The 22435-nt window shown below is 44.0% G+C and overlaps 1 protein-coding gene across 3 annotated transcripts in view; it reads right to left on the reverse strand.

The window, feature by feature from the left end:
- Apba2 (amyloid beta precursor protein binding family A member 2) overlaps positions 1-17131 on the reverse strand; it is a 62996-nt gene extending 45865 nt beyond the window's left edge. For all 3 annotated transcript variants that reach the window (XM_071607361.1, XM_071607362.1, XM_027920782.2), the window contains exon 1: positions 16178-17131. In XM_071607361.1, coding sequence (XP_071463462.1) covers positions 16178-17131 — 954 coding nt within the window. The remainder of the gene's footprint in view (positions 1-16177) is intronic.
- Between the last annotated feature and the right edge of the window lie 5304 nt (positions 17132-22435).

Genomic DNA, 22435 nt, shown 5'->3' on the forward strand with positions numbered 1-22435 from the left:
TCATGATACCCCTTTTACAAATGTAAAAGCTGGGGGTGGCATCTAATTTTTCAGGCAAAGGGAGGGCCAAAGACTCTATGCAGCTCTAGGGAGGAAGCAACGTGAGACTGTGGCTCCCCACAAGATTAGGAACAGGCCAGCCACTGAACCTTTGTGAGACTTCAGGACAAGGCTCATGGGTAGGCCAGGGGGCACTGGCTGGATGTCTGCACCCCCACATTGCACCCATGGAACTCTCTGGTGCTGGGCCACAGTATGGCGCGCCCTCCCTAGGCTTGACCTCGTTCACGACAGCATTTCCTCTAACTCCCTCCGGAGTGAGCGCTGCTCATCACCATGACAACCACATCTCATGATAAACAGCCAGGGTTGATTTTGAAAGAGGCAGGGGGTGGGCTTGTGATGTTTCTCCTTGGGAAAGCCCATCTGGTGCTCTGATTTTCATATTAGTGGGCTGAAAGGGAGGGCTGGCAGCACAGGATGCAGAACCTGAAATTCACATGGTTCGAGGCCCAATGTGGATCTGGGGCTCCTGGCTTCTTAAGTGAAAATGTTATTTAAATCCTGTTGTGCCTTTCCCCAAGTATAGCAGCCAGCCACACCTCAAAATAAGATACCAGCCAGGATTCTCTCAACCCCCGCCCATACCCAACAGGGACAAGAAGGTCCCATCCCTTACTAAGTAACTACCATGGGGTGTTCTCAATGCCAGTAGCTGGAAACTGTATCTGCCACCCACCCAGAGAACACGGTGGGGTAAAGCAAATGAAGTGAAATATGCTCTTGGGGTAGGGAAACCCCTCCTGTGGAGATGGGAGGAGAGAAAATTAATATGCAGGATGGCATGGACTGGTGATAACATGCTAGAATTCAGGGACAGCTGTCCAGGGCAGAGATAAATGCCCTTAATAAAAATATACTAATGTGAATAAATCATTCTCATCATTCTCATAAATATCTTGGCTCCAGTTAGTGCAAACTAAAGGTTGGGTTTTTTTTTTCCAAAGTGTCAATTTTGATCTGTCTGCTTGATTAAACTGAAAACACAGCAATATAACCTGCATTACTTTGGATGAACTAACAGCAAACTAGCACCCACCCACTCAACTCACGCCATCTGTAATAAAAGTAGAAGGTTTCCAAGCATTCTCCTGAATTACAAGCATGTTTGCAGCTCAAGTTAGGGACAAAGAACATCAGCTCAAAGCCAGCTCACAGTGAGTCCACTAGACTGTCATATCTAACCCCCTCAAACATGACCCCGTGACAGAGAACCCCCAGGGCTAACGAATGGCTCAGTTAGCTGATGGCCTTCTCTGGGAATCAGTTCAAATTCCCTGTTTTAAAGAGTCGGTCATCCCTGCTCATCTGGTCCGCCAACAAAGACATCTTCCTCCATCCAACCTAGCTGCACAATGAGACATCCGAGGACAGACGGGCTGAGAGCATTAAACCCCAGGGTCAGCTTGAAGGTCTAACTCAGATCATGGACATCTTCTTTCAAAAGTCCTTGAATCTACCTCCTGTCACAGATGTGCCTCAGAAAAAATTACAACCCTTGTTCTTTTCCTTCTGTCCCTCTTACAATTCAGGTCACTCCTGTGATATTTATCTTGAGAACGGGAGCTTGGGTAAAGTATTTATTCTTTTAATAGTTACTCCCATGAGGGTGATCATTTTCTCAAAGCAGAGCCATGGCTTAAAAGGATCATGACAAAAGACATTAGGGACACCAGCTGGTCAGTCAGTCTGTCCTTTAAAATCCCTAAGCAGGCCTGTGAATGGGAGAGAAGGAGGAAGGGAGGGAGGGAAGAGACACCTCTCCTGAACCCCTGTGTCCACAGATATTTCATAGAATACATCTATACCAAAACTTATTCATTATTTTTCTGAAATATAATTGTTATCCATTTTTTAATCATGGTAAAACGTGCATAGCATAAGTTTTACCCTCTTAAGTTCTCCCTCTATTTTTTTTCCATGCTGGGATAGAACTCAGGTTGTTAAACGTGTTAGTTGTACCACTAAGCTACACCCCCAACCCCTCTTAATTACTTTTAAGTGTACAACTCAATGATATTAACTACATTTATAATGTTGGGCAACTATCACCACCATCCATCTCTTTAACTTTTTGTCTTATAAAACTAAAGCTCTATACCCATCTGAAATTCTGATTCAACTGGGCATCTGTATTGTTATTTGCTAAACCTGGCAGCCTTCAGCGGGGATTAACAGGCTGGTTCTTCCACTTAGGCCTGGCTTTGTTCTCTGTGCCCGGTCTGCTGAACTATCTCCTCCCCCATTGACCATTTGGACCACCTGGATGCATCTACTTATCATCATTCACTATCTTTTCACAGAGCCCTGAAAAGGGGAGGCACTGAATGTTTTGTTCCCAGCCCAGCATTTTGGAGCAGAATTGTATTTTTCCAAACTCACCTCTGCAATTCAACCCCTTATCAAGCACCTTCCAAAGACAGCCAGCCCCAGTAAGTACTTGTCGTGCAGACGGCACTGAGCAAAGCATCTCTTATTAAGGGCAGGAAGATGAGTACAACAATGGCCCTGACCTGGCATGGTTCACGGGCCCACACGGAGACAGAAATCAGCACTCCTGCCAGCTTTAAACCCTCCACGGGATAAAACAAGGTATAAACAAGTACACATGTGAGCAAATGAGATCAGGCCTGAGAGATGAAGAGCCCAGAGATCACCCAATCAAGGTTTTTTTTGTTGTCTTGTTTTCATTTTGGAGTAACAGCATGTTGGTGGGCATGAAAACTGTCCTGCCATTGTAGAAAACATCTGTAATTCCTAAAAGAGGAATTGTTTCATGCTAAATGACCATATAACCCAGCAATTCCACTCCTAGCTATATACTCCCAAAAGCTGAAAACAAACATCTACTCAAAAAAACTTGTATACACATGTTCGTAACAGCACTAATCACATTAGACAAAAGTAGAAACGACCCAAATGTCCAGCAGCAGGTGAAAGGAAGAACATAATATGGTCTATCCATCCTATGGAGTATCATTCAGCGCTCCACAAAGAATGAAGTATCGACACCCACTACAACATGGATGAACCTGGAAAACCTGTTAAGTGAAAGAAGCCAGACTCAAAAGGCTAAAGATTATACAATTGAATTGATATGACATACAACAAATAGGCAAATCCCAAGAGAGGGTGGGAACACTATGGAGTGACTGCTTAACAGAAAATGAATCTTCTTTTGGAGTGATGAAAACATTCTGGAAGTAGACAGTGGTGGTGCTTGCACAGCACTGTACTAAAGGTCACTGAATTGTTGTTCACTTTAAAATATTTACAATAACTAATTTTGTGTTATGTATCTATTACTACAATTTTTAAAATATGGTGGTCAGCAGATGTGGAGCATGTGCAAGGCCTTAGGTTTGATTCCCAGCTCTGTAAAAAGTAAAATAAAAAAAAATAATAATCTCCATAATCCTTCTGCCAATGGATCTACTAGCTGACTGCAAATACTTGCAATTTTTCCATCCGGCTGATCTAAAAGCAAGAAAGCCCATGTACATGGAGTTGAATGACAACAACCCACCAGAGCTAAAAAGCAATCACTGGGCTTTATTGGCAGCTCGAGCCTGTGGTTCTCCTGAGGGTCTGACCTGGGACATCTTCTGAATCCCCCTAGCTGCCCCTCACTTATCTTTGAGCCCTGTACACACATTCTGAGAAAACTAGCTTGACATATGAAAAAGGAATGAAACAAAGGTGCCCCAGTCAAAAGGAAAGTTAAATGTCCAGTACTAAGTCAATATTGGACTTCAATTTCCAGGGGGCATTTTCTGTATTTAACTTCGACAAGTCTGTGCAAGCTGTCATGCCCAGCGTGGAATTGCTAGTACAAGATCTCTGTTCTCCTAATAGGAAAAGGAGTCCTTTGTTTCAGTCAATATAATTAGTTCTAAATCCTAAATAACAAACAGCTGCATTTAGACTCAGAGGCGCTGCCTACGGCTGCAGACATTAAAACAAAGACCTATGATTCAGAATTTGAGAAACAAGTTTCACTAGGTAATATACAAAGAAGACTCCAATATTTCAGTTAGTTACTACTAAATCTCCCTGCTCAACTTTTATGACTATATTTGCTTTTCTTAAACTTGTGGGAAAGGACAGAGCATAGTACCATTGGCAGTGATTGTAATGGTAGATGGTTCTTGATTTACGATGTTTAGACTTTTGATTCTTTTATTTTATAATGGTGTGAAAGCAATACTATTTAGTAGAAACTACTTTTAATTTTTAATTTGAATCTTTTCCGGGGCTGTGGGCTCTGCAGTCCAATGGTCTCTCACGACACCAGGCAGCAGCAGCCAGCCACAGCTCCCATCAGCTGTGCCATCCGGAGGGGAACCAAACAACACTCTCTAGTGTGCTGTGTGGCTAAGCTTTGATGTTCAGTAGCTTAGGAGTAGGCGATGCATTTTGGACTTAATGATATTTTCAATATATGATTTATGGGTTTATTGAAATATGACTCCATCATAAGTCAAGGCATATACATTTATTTTAATGATACTAAAAGGTATGACCTCAACCACTTTACAATAAGCCAGGAGCCTATGATTTATGTAAATAGTCCCAAGAGTTTTAATAACTTTTGTTCCTGATACTCCTGCCAAGATGGAATCATGTTCAGTACTGAACAAGACCTAGAAGCAGAGAAAGGAAGATTCCTCTTCCCATTCAAGATGTGATGTGCTACTCATGATTCATTTTAGCTTTTACATCCTCCTGAAACTTCAAAGAGATGTGTGGACCCACATCTTGTGACCACACACACCAGGGTCCACAGCCCAAATGGGGTGGCTACCTCCTCTCTGCTATGGATGGACCAAATTCATTCTGATTGGCAGAAAATAGTTTTGTTTGTTTGCATGATACTGCTTACACACAGTATCAGATGGGCTCAACTTGGTTTTAGATGATTCAACTGAGTTTTAGATGATCCAAATTGGCTCAAGAAAGTCAAAGAACCCAAAACTTTTTCTTTTCTTTTTTTCTTTTATTATGGTAGATAAACATAACCTAAAATTAACCATTTTAAACATTTTTAGGTGTATGTACATTCATACTGATGTGCATCCAGCACCCACCACCCATCTCCAGAATTCTTGCAAAACTGAAACTTTGCAGACATTAAACATAACACTCCCCTCCCCTCTCCCAGGCCCCTGGAAACACCATTCTACTTTCAGTCTCTATGAATTTGTCTACTCTAGGCTGCTCATAAGTGGATTCACCCTTATTTATCCTTTTGTGACTGGCACATTTCACTTAGCACATTTCACTGCCAATGGATCTACTAGCTGATTGCAAACACTTGCAATTTTTCCATCCAGCTAATCTTAGCATAATGTCTTCAAGGGTCATCCATGTAATAGCAAATGTCAGAACTTCTTTCCTTTTTAAGGCCGAATAATATCCTATTGTATGTAAAAAGCCTTTTCTTTTATACTTCATTACTATGACTGTGGCACAGAGCAACAAACAATCCTTCCACAAATGCCTGAAAATCTTACCAGCCCACATGATCTCTGCCTATGCTCAGACTCCAGGTGATGGAATTCCCTGAGTTAATTCATTCTGTTTCATTCTTCTTGGCGTTTAAAAGGAAGGTTGACATTAAATATTGATAAGATATTAAGCAAGAAAGAGCTTCTATTTTCAGTGTCTAAAAAGAAAGAAGGCGTGACCACAGGAGTGCAGAGGCATTAGCCTGGGTGTGGGGTGGTCACAAAGAAGATGCTGGGTGGGGGAGTTGGCATAGGAGTGCATGATGGTCCAAAGTAGATGAACCCAGAGCACTCAAAGTGAAGGTCAGGAACTGACACCTCCCAGCTGGTACTAAGTAAGGGCTGCCTTAAGGAAATGCAGAGAACCCAAAGGCTGGGCGTGAAGTGTCAGGGGCAGGGGTAGTGCTGCGATAGAAATTAGAGTGGACAGACAAATCTCCAAGGTGGAATCAGTAGCCACTTGCAAGAAGCCACTTGTATGGGCCAAAGGAAAGAGGAGGGCATACCTAGGAGAGAGGCAGGTGAACCGGCAATGCCTCCCCAACAGCAGTATCTTGCCCTGAGCTACTCTTATAGAGCAGTCTCCTCCCATCTAATGCCTCTTAAATGGACCAGGGCCAGATGCAGACCTGGGTCACATGTTAGCTGTTAAAACAAGAGGACCTGGACAATGAGATTTTGCACTGCTAGTGCTAAACATCCTTCAATTCCAACTGTACGGGCCTCGGCTTGGTCTCAGGTGAAGAAAGGCCAGCTTCTCTTCTGTGAAGGTCGATGGTGGGATTGGCTACAAACCTGGACTTGGCAGCTTTTGGAAGTTATCATTTGCTCCAGGATGCACCATTTCCTCCCTCAAAACACTCCTTCTCAAGTGTCTGAGTTGTGCTTAGTGTTCCTGCACCATCCATGCTGTTATCTGACATAGGGTTGGGAGTTATATTTGATGAGCCCCCTATTACCATAGGCCCATGCCTTTCTTAGTAATTGATTAGCACTGGCTGTAAGCTTAATGCTATTTGGTGAAAATCCCATGACTGCCATGTCATGCCGTCACCTCTCAGTGACTGAACACATGCAACAGTGTGCATTTCTACATCTAACGTTCAGCTGTGTGGGCTTTCTTCCCAACAGATAATGTTTCTAAAAATTCTTCCATGGAGCCCTGTACTTCCCAGGGAATGTCATGTGACTAGCCAACTTTGTCAGCTGGATGTCTGTCTCTCTAAGGCTCTTATACATGTGAGGTACTGCAAGGGTCCAATGATGGGAAGCCCAAGCACCTCCAGGAGCAAAGAGTTTCACACAGGCCAGCTCCCTGCCTTGGGTCCTATATCCTCCTCTTTCATCCCCAACAATCTGCCCTAGACATACACCATTAGAAAAGGAGTGCATTTGAGTCACACCCAGTGACTGTCCTCTCCTTGCTAGCACATTCTTAGGTCCTTCCCTATATGTTCCTACAGACAACACCCGTCTCCCTCTTCCATTCTCAAGAGCAACTCTCTGCCCTCCCAATCTACCAGACCTACCTCAGGCTACTCTCAGACTCCAGCAGCCATAGTCAAAAAGTGCTTTCATCCCAGAAAGATAACCCCCCACCTTCCCTTGGCCTTCCTGATGTCTCTGCCTCTCAGTTCCTATGCCCCAGTTTTCTCCTAGCTCCCTTCCTCATCTCCAATGGCCCTTCTCCCTCCTACTACCATCCATTATCTTCAACCCAGATCCTCTGCTTTCCCTTATCCTCTTTTGGAAGTCACGGCCCCATCACAGTTGTAGTCCCACTCCATGCTGAGGACACACAGGCACTTCCATGGTTAGTCTCACTTTATTGGCTGATTTCTCAAAGTCCCAGAGCCACTCTGCTTCTCACAGGCTCTGGAGCCTATCCCCAAAGCTTGCCAGGAACACCCAAGCTGAGTGGGCATCTCTCCTGAGTTCCCAATCCAGATGGATGCAATAGGTGGGAGAGAAGTCTCTTCATGTCTGTTTCCCTCCAGAAAGAGTTTGGAAATGCAGGACTATGCCATTTTCATCTTGGCATCCCCAGTGTCTGTACTCCACAGGTGCCAATCGGCATGAGCTGGACTGGAGGAGATGCAGAGCTGGCCAGCACAGGACTCAGGGGCAGACCGGCAGGGAGTGGACTTTGAGGAAAGTGGGCTTTAGGAGAGCAAACCAGGGAGAAGTTGCACAAGCTTAAGAAAGCTTTAGGCAGCACTTGGAATTAGTGATGGACATTGGGTCCCCAGCACAACATATTTGCCTGGAAAACAAGCTGAGAGTTCTTAGCTCATTTTCAACTTGAAACTGGGTATAAGAAAATCAGAACTGCCATGGGAGCTGAGGGGGTGTCTTGTATCCCTCAAATCACAACTGCAAAGCAGAAAAAGGCTGAGGATGTCCCTAAGATGGGGAGAAGATCAGAATCTACCCCCATCCCCATCCCCTACTGGAGAAAAGCCATTCCTTTGAGAGGCTTGCAGAGAGGGAAGAACTTGAGGACACCAGTGGCAGCCACTCCACTCCATCAGCTCCTCAGCAGCCCTGGCCTAACCTGGTTCTTCCTCCTGAGCTGTCTTACCAGCTGAGCTTAGCCCTCCCTGTGTCACCATCTTGCTTCACTAGTGTCCCTAGTCCTTCCTGCCCAGCATAGTCTGTAGCCAAACTGCCTCCCCCACCCAAAAAGAGATTCCCATAAATACAATCTATCATCATCAGGGCAAGCTCTGCATGCCCCTTACCATCCACTCAGACCCAGATCCAGAGAAGCTTCCCCCCCACCCCCCAGCCCAGGAGTGGTAGGTAATAGAGCTGGTATGTTCTAGATCTGGAACTACTGCAACTGGATGGAGTCCAGGCTTGTGAGCCTTAGCACCCGTATTCCTAACCACTGCACTCTGCACACTCTCCAAGGACCAAGAGGGTACTTTCCAGATGACTGTTAGTGAAAGGGCTTTACACGATCTGACCTATTAGTACCTGTTAATTGGAAATATTTTTAAAATACTTAAGAAGTTGGTAATGCTAACTACCCTAATTCAATCATTGTACATTGTATACCTGATTAAATTATTACACTATAGCCCACAAATATGTAAAATCGAAATTATAAATATAAATTAGTTAATTAAGTCTTTAAAAAAATGAAATACTCTTTTAGAAACCCTGGCTTTCATTAGGTTTAAAAGCCTTATAAGCAATCTGCTAAATAAACTGCTCCCTAATAATAATAACAACCGCTGGTAATAAGTCATCAAAAGGCTTCTTAAAAAAAAAAAAAAACAAGTTTGGCAGTTTTGCTGGCTCAGCAAATCAGTGAAAAAAAATCAGGCTGAAAGCTAGAGCAAGCCGAGGGGCTAATAGCAACCTGAAGGCTGTGGCCACAAGATTTTATTTTTCAAAGCAGTCCTGGGAATTAATAAAGGTAGGTGCAGAGGTCACCTTTCACATTGCTGGGAAAGGAGGGTTCTGGGAAAGGGCTCTGTGCAGGCAACATGGGGCACAGAACATCTCTTCCACGGGCAGATTCAGAAGTTCTTGGTCTGATGCCACAGGTGGGCAAAGGAGTGGGAGGGCAGCAGAATCTGGTGGTGGGCTGTGGGAGGGAAGAAGCAAGCTGAATTCTACTAAGGTTCAGGGAGCTGGGGAGGAAATTCCTCTGATTGGGCCATGCCCATATCCCTGAAAACCCCTGTACTCAGCACCAACTGCAAACTCTTTCTCCAGCTCCATCTTACCTGTGCAACAGTTTTGGACAGACGACTCCCTCCTGGATATAATGCAACCCTCAAATCCCTTCTTTGCATGGCCTCCCCCATCTGCACTCCTGCTACCCCACTGCATACCAATGGAGGGGGGCGTCCCTAGGTACCAAAAACCACACAGCACTCCTCTCTCCATCCTCTTTTTTAAAGTGGGAGCTAAGACTTGCTTCACATGTCACCAAATGGGGCCCAGAATATACAAGGTGCCCTGCCTCACAACTAGGGGACTGGTCAAGGTTACCTGTACATTTAGCATTTTGTCTGCCCATTTGGTACTTGTATTCCTATCACAATCTTGAAAAGTCCTTTGCAAAACAATTCTCAATCAAATGCCAGATCATAGTCAAAGAATCTCTACACTAAGCAGTAATGGACACTTGTGAGTTCAATGTGGCTCAAGGCCCTGTGGCATGTCTCACTTTAACTGTTGTATTAAGTTGACTATGATGTATTGATTTTCTTCTTCTTTTTTTAATTTTAACTTTTTAAAAAAAATTTTAATTGTAGATGAACACAATACCTTTAATTAATTTATTTATTTTTATGTGGAGCTGAGGATCAAACCCAGTGCTTCACATGTGTGAGTCAAGCGCTCTACCAGTGGGTCACAACCCCAGCCCTAAATTTTAACTTCTTTTGCTATCATCAGAGCATTCTTTATAGAAAGCACAGGTGATAAAACAGAAGTCATGAACACTCCAAAAATCAAAATACGTATTTGGTTTGCAGGCCCAAAGTATAGAGCTGCAGAACACAACTTTTGTGTAAATCAAATACTTTCAACTGAATCATTGAGGTCCTGTACTGGGAATGCCTGTAGCCCCGGAAATCCCCAGGGTCCAAAGGGATGAATCTCTAATGGCAGAATTTCTGGTTCAGAGCAGACCTTTTCAGAATACCTTAACTGATGATAAACTTCACAAGGTTATAGGTGAAGAAGAAAGGAGGGACAGGGACTCAAAAACAGGCCACGCTTAGTAGACCACCCAGAGGCACTCAAAGCACCTGCTATATCAGGCCATGCCACAGACCCACAAAAACAGAATTTTTGGTGTTAGACAGAGATGTCCTTACAGTGCCCCCCAGGAACACAGGTGGGCAGTCCAGGTGAAGCATGAATCAGCAACCTGCTCTTTTCTAAGGAGGTGCCCCAGTGGCTTGTCAGGTCCCCAAAGCTTAACTCTGGAGCAGTGAGAGAAGAGCCAGGTTACAGGTACCTGGCTGAGGTCCTCCCTCACTTTCACACCTCACTGCAAGACAGCAGAGGACCACAATGGTAGGAATGGACATGCTACTTTCATTGAGACAATTAATACAGCCTGGCTGGTCCTAACTCATGTATTCTTTAATGCCTGCACATAAAAAAAATCAGTAATTCATGTCAACATAGCTCCATAAAATTAAGAAAAATGTCATGTGAATCATTTCTATTAGACTTGTTTGAGCTGTGGCATGAGCCCTCATGAAATCAGGACATGTCAGAACCTAAGTTTGGCTTATTTTTAAGACTGGAGCCTCAATGTCTACCAGTCACCTCACTGGTGCAAATAGCAGAGTATGGCAAGCCTTTTAATACCAAAAAAATTCACAACTGGGCAGAAGCAGCCATCCCAGGCTATGGATACTAGCCCACTTACAGGCTGCTGGACTTATAGGCACACTGTGAGACATTTTCAAACATTATTTTTTGTGTAGGCCTGTCAAGGGCTACATAGTGCTGTGGCTACAGACATAAGTTTGGGTGAAACACAGTCTGTTTAGCCCTCCTACACTCTAACCAAAGGTGAAGTACTTATCCCATGTAGGGATCAAATGTCCCAGTTGTCCCATGGGACTAACCCTTGTTCCTATGTCTTTGGGTTGTCCTAGAAGTTCCTGAAATCATATATAAAACCCTTGATATGGTGCTACAGTCACCACCACCACTGTCACCTCTACTGTAACCCATGGACTTTCCAGAAAGAAAAAAAGAAAGAAATGCAGAGGCAAAGGTTTCCAATGGTGACAAGGGTATGTTCCCATCACCACCATTTGAGGTTGATGTCTAAATATACTAGAATTGAGCCATACAGGAGAGGTCTGAGAAGTTCATGGGTCTTGGCCATCCATCTCCTAGGATGTGAGACTAGGTCTACATTTTCTCCACAGGTCACACAAAGAGAGAAAAGGGATTAATGATCCAGAATATTCAGGCATGCTGGCCAGTCAGTACAGTGATTCAGGGAATTAATGCAGGAGATGTGCAAGCAATGAATGAAGTTCTAAGAAGAGGAAAGTTTTTAAAATTTCCCAAAATCATTTGCCAACCAAATACAGCTGACCCTCTGCATCTAAGTTCCATATCTGTGGATTCAACCAGCTGCAAACTAAAAATATTCAGGGGGAAAAAGAAAACCCTGCACCTGTTTTGAACGCATAATAACTTTTTTTCTTGTCATTATTTCACTAAATGAGAAAGTATAACAATTATTTACACAGCTTTTACAACATATTAGGTATTTTAAGTTATCTAGAGATGATTCAAAGTATACAAGAGGATGTAGTTTATGTGCAAATACAACATATAAAACTTATGTAAGGGACTAGAGTCTGTACTGATTTGGGTACTCACAGGAGTCCTGGCACCCATCCACCTGGAATGCTGAGGGGCAACCATACAGTCAATTTTCATTCATGGTAGTTCTGTTTTGCCAAGCTGCCACAAACATTGAATCAGTGAACACTAAATTAGTGCTTCTGAGGCAGATATACGATTATGTTCCTGAGAGCCTCCAGTCACATTTTGTCTACCCATTAACACAGAACCTTGTTTTATGTATTTTTTTTTCTGTTTAAAGGAACTTCATTGAATATAGATATTTCTTACAAATAATTACATGCAGTATTTCTTTACAGCCAAACACTAGCTGAGATGAGCCCACCATCCCCAACCCTGGATCATAAGACCACACGTTTCTTAGACTTTCAGCCTGTCCATTAGGCTTTATTAAAGTTGGTTATCATCTCCATCAATCTGCAAATTTAGCCATATTTATGTCTGTTTCATAATTGCATCACATATTATAGATGCTACTTTAACATGTTCTAGAGTGGCTAGATATGTGGATCGATATATTTCCTCTCTCTTGTTCTGGATGCACCTCATTGTTGTTGACTCATTAACATTGCTCTCACGGCCAACAGTCATAACTCATGCCTGAATAAAGTCATCAAATGCACACTTGTTTTCTCCATGAGGTACCTCACAGCCTTCTTGTACTTTAGGAGCCCTGGACAGCACTTCAGCACTGCTCTGGGGGTCATTTTATCACCACCAACGACAAAAAAATCATCAACAAAACCCACAAAAAAAACATAAACCCCAAAAAGGTACCAGATATATCATGAAAAGTTTACAGCATGAGAAGAAAAACAATAGCACAAAGCCTTGCTCAGTCTCAGCTGGAGACATGTGAGCAGGTGACTCAAATTTTTTGCCTTTGCCTATATTTGCAAATGACCACAAAAGTGTCATGAGAACTGACTTTAGGGTTTCAAATAGATTTCAGCAAGACTACAAATTCACAAATATGGAACCCATGGATAATAAGGATCAAACTATACTTTGTTTGGGGGGAAATAGTCAACACTGATGTGGAACACAGGAATTTATCCTTAGGTAATGCACCATAAAAAGCACAGTTTGTATAGCTATTTTCTTACATATAAGGAAAAATGCCATCTTGAACCTGCATGCTAATGGCTGTGTGTGTAGACAAATAAATTATATGGCACATCATCCAAATGAAAGATTAAAAGGTCACTAAAAATAACCATGAAAATTATGTGGCAATATGGAGAAACATTTTATGACACGTCTGATTTTTAAAAGCTGGATGACAAAATTACAGCTGGGATATAATGACTGCTATGTATTTATTTATGTTCTATAATCTGAAAAAGAACAGAGAAAAATTAAAATAGCTCGTCTGTTGGGGTGTCAGGGACTATCAGAAATGTAGTTTGTATATTCCCATTTCAACCTCTATTATACTTACTGTCATGGAGGCAATGACTAAATAGACGCTATTCAGTACAGGTTGAGTATCCCTTATCCAAAATGCTTGGGATTTGGGTGTTTTATATTTGGGATTTTTTCAGATTGTGGAAAATCTGCATACACATAAGGAGATTCTTTGGGGATGAAACCTAAGGCTAAGCATGAAAATCATTTATGCTTCATGCACACATTTTACACAAAGCCTGAAGGAAATTTTACACAATATTTTTGAATGTGCCTGCATTATGACTGTGAGCCACCTCAGGAGGTGAAGTATGGAATTTTGCACTAGTAGCATCAGGTCGGTACTCAAAAAGATTTAGACTTTGTGGTATTTTGGATTTTGAGATTAGGGATACTCAACTTATCCTCTTAAAATGTATCTATGACTTAATTTTTCAAGTTTTACAATAAATAAAAGGGTGGAGAGGGAGGTTATGCACCTTTCCTCCAACTGAATTCTCAAAATGTTGCATTTCCTTGAAATGCATATTAGGACTCAGAAGTTCTGGGGTGGGCCACCCCAGTGATGCTGTGTGGATAGGCCATGGCCACACTTTAAAAAGTGACAGTCTAAAAGGCCAAAATTTGGGGCTGGTTTGTGGCTCAGCAGTAGAGCACTCGCCTAGTACGTGCGAGGCTCTGGGTTCGATCCTCAGCACCACATATAAATAAATAAAGATATTGTGTCCAACTACAACTAAAAAATATATAAAAAATAAAATAAAAGGCCAACATCACCCATCCTCTTTGCAGATTCCTTTTTGTCTCAGTCTCAAATCTAGGCAATGCTAACACTAACTGCATGGATGACACTAGGAACAGAGAGGTGGGCTTGGGACTCAGTGATACCCTGAGCAACTATCTTAGACCAAGCTTTTGTTGGTTCTCAGAACAGCTTTGCTGTCCCCAAGGAAGCAAGAGATTGCTTGTAGGAAAGCGGGCTGTGGTTTCAAACAAGGCATCACCAAACCACCTGGCGCATATTCTTCATACAGAATCTGGCTTTCACAATCATTTCTAGCTTTGGCTCTTTTGGGTCCAATTTCAAAGGGTTTCTTGTGTAAAATGGGCTACTTGGGAATACAGGATGTGAAGACCCTGCCCACATGTGCCAGGCCCTATAGAGTCCTCAGAAGGAGCACTGGGCCCGTTCCTATGGGACCTGGTCAGCCCCTGACTTGGGAACTGCTAGGCTCTTTCCTGGATGGAAATAGTTTGTGAGTGAATGAATGAAAGCAGAAAAGCTCTACATCATTAGCCAGCTTAAATGAGCTTTTCCAGTGTGTTGGATAAGAGCATTAGCTTCAAGGACACACTCTGCTTAGGGACCAAAGCTGCCTGCTTTTCCATTCAATGCCTCTTCTCTGAAGAACAGACCTCCTTCTGGTCCTCCACAACAGCTGGGGACTACCTCACCTGCTCCTGCCCTTTTAAACAGCCAACATCCTCCATTCATTCCCTTTTATTTATCCCCCAGTTCTCCAGCCTAGAGTCTCACTCAAATTAGCATCTGTTTAGCACAAAGCACAAAGGAGCAAAAGATCAGGTCTAACTTGCTCCCCACAGGCTCTAAAGATAATTTTCTCTTGACAAAATCTTTGACAGGAATGCTCTTCTATTAACAAAATGCAGTACGTCACATACCCTGTGCAACCCTGTGGTGTCATCACTATTGCTGGGGACAAGTTCAGGCTCTGCCAGCGACTGATGGAAGATGACAGCATTTTGGCCTAAAGCCCAGATCCAGGGCCCAGAGTCACCTGACATCTAGAGAAAGCTCCCCCAATGTCCACAAGCATATAATAGCACTTTCCTTACATCTGTGGCCCCCATGAATGCAGAATTTCTGTGAATGACAGGAATACTCCCAGAGTGAACTTACACTTGATAATCTTTAGAAAGAACAAAAGGCACCAAATGCAAGTGCCAGAAATCTAACCACAATTCCAAATGCAACCTTTCACTATATGTGTTTATGTGTGTGTGTGTGTGTTTTCAAACTCATGAACTCTACTGGGAAAAAAAATAATTAAGATTTTAAAAATATACAAGCAGTCCACATAATGGACCAAATACATGTTCCTTTACACAGGTTTAATAATTGTATCTTCTTTATGTACTCATGGTGGATTTTTTTTTGAATGGCAGCTTTTCAAATGTGTTTATTACAGTACATGCTTATTTGGCTATAATTAAAAGAAAATATAGCTATACTTATACCCATTGGCCTCAACAGCATGCATTTATTCTCCAACTTTGTCAAGCTTTAAAATAATTATTTGCAGAATACAGTGGATATTCATAGCTAACTGACCACCAAGCCTGCAGCCTGCAGCCTTTGAAGACTTGTAACCTGGATGCAATGGCCACTGTTGACCCTTGGCATTAGTCAGCTCAGTGCATGAACACCATCAATCCCCCATCCTCACCAATGTCCTGCTGGCCTTAGGAAACCACTTGGGGGAGGGAGGGAGGCAGGGACCATCAAACAGATGCTCCTCTGCCATCCACAGAAACAGAAATCAAACCTCTCCTGGCACTGTAGAGTAGGGAGTCTTCTAGCTGCCAGTCAGCCCTCAATGAAAGACTTTCCTGATATTCCTGAATTTGAGGGGTGAGCTTAAGAGTGATCAAAATGTCCCTGAAATGTGACCGCAAAACTGAGAAAATGAAGAACGAAGCCTGCATTTTGAACTGGAAAGCAGACCAGTCCCTCCCCCAGGCCTCAGATTTACCATTGGCCATGCCTACACCACAGCTCTCTGGGCTCCTCTGCCCCATTCCCTGGAACAGGAAAGACCTACCTGCTCTTGGGGCCACTTTGGCCTCTCCTCTGGGGTCCTGGTCTTGGCCTTGAAGCCTCTCTGGGGGTCTCCTGGGTGCTTGGACTCGGGAGGGAGGTTCAGTGACTTGGGCCTTGCCTCATGCCTGTTGGGCCCGCAGCTGGCCTCGCTGGGCGGGCAGGCCTCTGTGGAGTCCCCCGGCCCCGGCTCAGCCATGTGCTCAGGGCTCGCCTCGCTGGCACTGGTGATGCTGGTCATGCTCAAGCTCATCTTGATCTCAGCCACAATCTGGTCAATGTCTTCCTCCTGGTCCTCCAGGTCCCCATCCCCACGCCTCAGGTGATAGGGGGAAGCACCCCCTGCATTCCCATTGGCCTCTGAAGGGTAATAGTCCTGGTAGCCCTCTTTGCCGGGACAGTAGTGACCATCATCTTCCTGGCCGTGGGCTTCCAGCACAGAGGGCTCGTCCTCTGGGATGGGCAGGTGGCTCTCTGGGTAGTCCTGGCTGCCTTCGGCCCCATGGCCATGGGGGTGTGGGCCCGCTGAGTCTGTCCACTCCTCCACCGCCTCTTGGCACTCGTCAGTGTCCACAGGGTGTGTACCGTGGGCCACATACTCCTCCCCGTTGCAGTCCATGCCCTCCAGGTAGCTGTCATCCTCTGGGCAGTAGCGGATGTAGTAGGTGATGCCCTCCTCCTCCTCGGGGAGCCCCTCATCATAGTCCTCCTCCTCAGAGGTGTTGTTCACATAGTCGGAGCTGGAGTCCCCGTCAGGGCTGTGGTTGTGGCAGTCTTGCTCCTCGGGCGTGGGACTCTCTGGTCGCAGGGTGGTCAGCTCCAGGCCCTTGGGCACATAGCCCTCCAAGGGCAGCTCTGCATCCTCACTCTCAGGCTCCTGGCCATGGGGGATGGGGCCTGGCCTGGCCCTGTGTTCCAACATGCTGCTCGTGGTGCTCTGGCGCTTCCGGTGGGCCATGGCAGACACTCACGCGGCCATCATCACCCGGAGGCAGTCACTGTGGGGAGGAACGTTGGAAAGTACAGAGTCAGAATCCCACCGATCTCTGATCACCACCAGCCCAACAAGCACGCAGCCCACCCCACGCGCCCACGCGCCTTGCCACCATGTTCGCTCAGAGCAATGTGAACGCACATCTGTTCAAAGAATGTGACATTCCCGCCTGGCTGCCTCATGTGCCAGGAACAACATGCCACGGTGCCAAGGAGGACAGGCAGAGCAGGAGGAAAAGGTGGCAGGGAGAGGAGAGGCACCCTCAGTCACCAGGACGCCAGCCTGGGGCCTGCAGCTCACACGCTCATTCCTGACCCCCACACTGGGCTCACTCCCTTCCGGGTTCCCCAGGTGATCAAGTCACAAGGCCATAAGCAGGTTAGCTGCTCTCAAAAGAGAAAAGAGGACGCTTCCATCCAAAGACAATGATGATGGATGGGGAAGGAGGTTAGATCTTCCCAGTTCAACTCCACACCCCATGATGAGGTAGACACTGAAATATTACATTGCACCCCCGGATTGGTAAACTTACTATGTGGCATTTAAAAATGAAATAAGAATAAAAAAGTCTATTTGGGAGGAGGGCTGAGAGGGATGCCATGTAGAAAGAAAAAATGGTATTAAATACTCTTTTCAAATAGTTTGATTTTTTTTTTACCATGTTACATGGTAAAAATGTAGTACGTTCAAAGGACTACTTTTATTTTGCAATGAATTTTTAATAAAATTATATATTAATTCAAAATAAATCAATCTGTGCTCCTTGAAGACCATATCAGTCCCCTTCCCCACTGGCTTGTCCCACCCTCTCCCCATTGCTCACTCCAAACCAAACAGCATTCACCAAGGGTCTGAAATTGCGGGTGCTGTCTTGAGTAATGAACAGAGAAGCTCAACGTAAGTGCCCAGCCTTTCAGGCCCAAAGGTGTGTCAGGGAAGGCAGCACTGCCTGGCCAAGGGGAGATGGACAGGGATGGGGCTGCAGCCGGCAGGGCACATATCCTGGTACCACACAGACCCTGCAATGATCATGGGGGCCCACAACAGGAGAGGCCCTGGGGCCCACTGCCCCAGGACTCTGCATTTTAACCCCCAAACCAGGCAGAGTCATTGGGCAATGTCCATTAATGCACAACACAGTATCTGTTAGTCCCATCTCTCTGGATCCAGCATGGAGGAAAGAAGGCTGGAGGAAGGGAGACTGGTAAAAACATTATTCCAGTCCTCTAGAGGAGAGGAGGAGCTAGCATCCAGACAAAGGCTTAGAAAGAGTGTTCAAAAGTTTGGTTCATGTACTTTTTCTTAGGCTGAGTGGTTACTCAAGAGTTCACTGTATCCTTGAAACTCTACTTTGACAATACAAATGCCCTTTTTGCATCATAGTTGCTCCTTTTTAAAAACGTATTCCAGTAGTCCAATTAAGAAAGGAGAGCTAATACACTTTAAAACATGGTAAGATGGTCAACTTTATGTTATATCTATTTTAGTACAATTAAGCAAATTAAAATGAAAAAAAACCAAACATATTGAGAGCTTAAATTAAACCAGTGCAAATAAGGCAAGAGAAGGGGCTTAGCTAGTATTTAAGGGGTGGGAGCCTTGAGACCTGTAGTCAGATGAGAGGGAGCAAAGACGGAGGAGGCACTATCCATGATGCTCAAAGCAGTCACTACCCAGGCTCTGAGCTCACATTCCTGTACATCCTCTTTCTTAAGTATCATCTCCCCAGGGAGCTCATAAACTAAAGGACTTTCACAAGCCATATCTCCCACAGTGCCAGTGCAGCACCTTGCTTGCAGTGGTACCCCAAAGACATCTCACTATAAGAGTGCCTTTACCAGATGGTTAGTCACAGCATTATGAATATTCCCAGAAGAACCGAGAAGGAGATAATTACTTCATCCAGTCCGGACTCTCAGAGTGTGAGCACAATTACTGATGGAGACACATGCTTCCAACGTGTGAATGCACATTGAAGAAATTCACCATTGTCAGAAGCAGTGTTTACTCCGTTGTCCGCAAAGGGATCACGAATGGCTGTCTCTTGCTAACAGTACCAGAATGATGAAAGATTCATAGCACTTCCCCAGAGTGGCCTGCAGACTACAAAAATATCCCACATCAGGAAAACTATGACTGAGAAGGACCCTGCAGGGTCTGAATGTCCTCCACAATCACCCCGTCCCAAACTCTGAAGTTGGCAGGACTATTCCAAAGACCTGTTCCCAAGAACAGAAGAGGGGCTCAGCATTCACCAGAACAACAGACACCGGAGGACTCATCAAGGAGGATGAACTGAGCCAGGCATGGTGGCTGGTGCATGTCTGTAATCCCAGTGGCACTGGAGTTTGAGGCAGGAGGATCACAAGTTCAGAAACTTAGTAAGGTCCTTAGCAACTTAGTGAGACACTGTCTCAAAAATAAAAAAATAAATAAAAATGGGTGGGGGGATATATCAGTGGCTAAGTGCCCCTGGGTTTAATTCATGGTACCAGAAAAAAAAAAAAAGAATGATGAACTGCCTAAAAGATAGTTCGTTACTCTACTTCAGAGGAAGCCAACCACAGGGACAGGCTAGAGGACTGATGTGAGAAACTTAATTACCACAGTCTGGACACAATCTACTGAAACAACATTCCTCACAGTGATCTCTCAGAAGTATGTGCTGAAGGCTCTGGCCAACAGGTGGCCATAGTTGTCCATGCCATGTCAGTCAGGATGACAGAAGGAAGGGTGGGGGACCAATGGTGGTAGCAGCTACATGTCAGTGAGCCCACAGCTCCTATTCTGTGGAGTGGTACCATCTCTACAGCACCCTGAGTCTCCCCAGGGCTTTGACACCAGGTCACACTGCAGGTATAGTAGGCCCTCCCTATCTGTGGGTTCTCCCTTCTGCATCTTCAACCAATCCTGGATTTTGAAAATTTTTATTTAAATTGTGTCTGTACTGAATATATGCAGACTTTTTATCTTGTCATCATTCCTAAACAATTCAGAATAACAGGTATTTGGAGGACATTTACACTGTGTTAGGTGTTAAAAGTCATCTAGAGATGATTTGAGGTATATGGGAAGATGTACACAGGTTGTATGCAAATACTACACCATTTTATGTAAGGGACTTGAGCATCCATTGATTTTGGTATCCTCATAGGGTCTTAGAAGAATGCCCACGGACAACTCTATTTACATCTTTGTTAGAGAACAAACTAAAGTACACAGTACATCTTATCGTCTTCACTTCAGATGCTATCAGTACATGCACTTAAGCATATGTTACCTACCCTGTATAAAACACCTATATAAAAATATAATACACACATTAGAGTCACAGAACAGTCCCCAATTCTGCAGGTTTTTTAAACATCAATCTCTATGGTTTGGATAAGTTTCCCCCAATGGCCCATGTGTGAGAGGCTTGGTCCCCTGCCTATGTTGCCATTGGCAGGTGATGGGAACTTTAAGGGATGGAGCCTATTGGGAGGTCCATGAGCCATTGGAGGTGTGACCTTGAAGAGGATATTGGGAATTAAGCCCTTTCCTCTTCCTCTCTTTTTTTATGCTCTGGCTATGAGGTGAAAGCTTTGCTCCCCACCATAATAACCTGCCTTGCCACGGGTCCAAAATGACAGGGCCAATTGGTCAAGGACCAGAATCTCTGAAGACATGAGTTAAAATAACCCTTTTCTCTTTATAAGTTTACTATCTCAGGTATTTGTTATAGCAACTGCCTAGTGCATTCACTGAGGTGGTATTATAGAACTAGAAGAGAACCAGGAGTTTATTTTTCACTAGTTTCCTGTTATCTCTTAGAGTCTTCAAATAATTTCAGCAAAATTTACTGGAGGTGCACAACACTATCAGTAACTAAGTATGCTGGACAATAATTATTTAATTCATTGCCCACCACTGTTTCTTATATTTTATGTAGATTTTTCTCTTAAAGTATTTTTTACAATTTCATTTTTACTTTACTATAATAATTGTGAGGGTCATTTTGTTCAGTTAATAGGTAATGCTTTTATGTCTAGAGAATGGCTTCTCACATAGACTATTTCTTTTTTTTATATTTATTTTTTATTTGTAGTTGGATACAATACCTTTATTTTATTTACTTATTTTTATGTGGTACTGAGGATCAAACTCAGGACCTCGTGCATGCTAGGTGAGCGCTCTACCGCTGAGCCACAACCCCAGCCTGACTATTTCTTAAACTGCATCTTTATTTGCCAAACTGCAAACACTATTTCACTATCTTCCAGTTGGCAGTCTTGTAGATGTGTGGTTTAATACTAATCTGATTCTTCTTACCTTAGTATCACATCTGTTGCTTGTCTGGAAGCTTGTAGAAGAATTCTTTTCTCTATTCTTAAGAGTACAGAAATTCCACTGGGGATATGTCTGGATGAGGGTCATTTTTTTTTACATTAATCTACAAGGATCCATTTGTTGAGCCCTTTCCATACTGAGCCCACATCTTGTCTAGCTACAGGAAGCTTCCTACTATTTCTTTTCTTTTTTTAAATTTCTCTCTCCCATGGCCTTTTCCTCCTTTCAGAACATCTCTGGGTTCTGTCCTCTCAATCACTTAACTTTACACTCCTAACTCCCATTTCATCATATTTTTTTCTCTGTGGTAAAAATTAATTCTTCCATTTTACTTTCCAGTTTTTCAGGAAGACACAGCATGAACCTCTTTGGTCCTTCTGGCAGCAAAGGGCCCCTGTAACACAAGGAAGGTGTCTCACAAAGAGTTGTGGATTAAAGGGCAGTTCGTAGGTACAATAGGAGATGATTTTCTGGTGACCTGGCAGCAACGGGGTTGGCCATCTGGGACTTCATTACTGAGCTATGAGAAGGCTCCTCTATATTTTAAGTATGGACAGAAATGAGATGTGCTCAGCCAAGTCTGCCTCATTCAGGGGAAAATGTCCCCTACTCTGTGTCAGCTTTCGTTAACTGTGACAAAATATCTATGACAATCAACTTATAAGCAAGAAAGGTTTACTTTGGCTCAGGTTTCAGAGGTTCCACCTCATAAAGTCCACACCACCTCCCAACAGCACCACAGGCTGCTGACCACACTTTTAACACATGGGCCTTTGGGGGACACTCATCCCAGCCTTAGAACCCTCCTAATGGGAAATAGGTACTCCCCTGAAATTCCCTGGGTCTATGTGGCACAGCCCACCCCAGCTCTGATGGTTCCAGACTTCTCATGGGAGGAGGCAGACACTTTCCCTTAAAGCAGGCAAATCGGACTAATAT

Source organism: Marmota flaviventris, chromosome 2, assembly GCF_047511675.1.
Source record: "Marmota flaviventris isolate mMarFla1 chromosome 2, mMarFla1.hap1, whole genome shotgun sequence".
Taxonomy (NCBI): domain Eukaryota; kingdom Metazoa; phylum Chordata; class Mammalia; order Rodentia; family Sciuridae; genus Marmota; species Marmota flaviventris.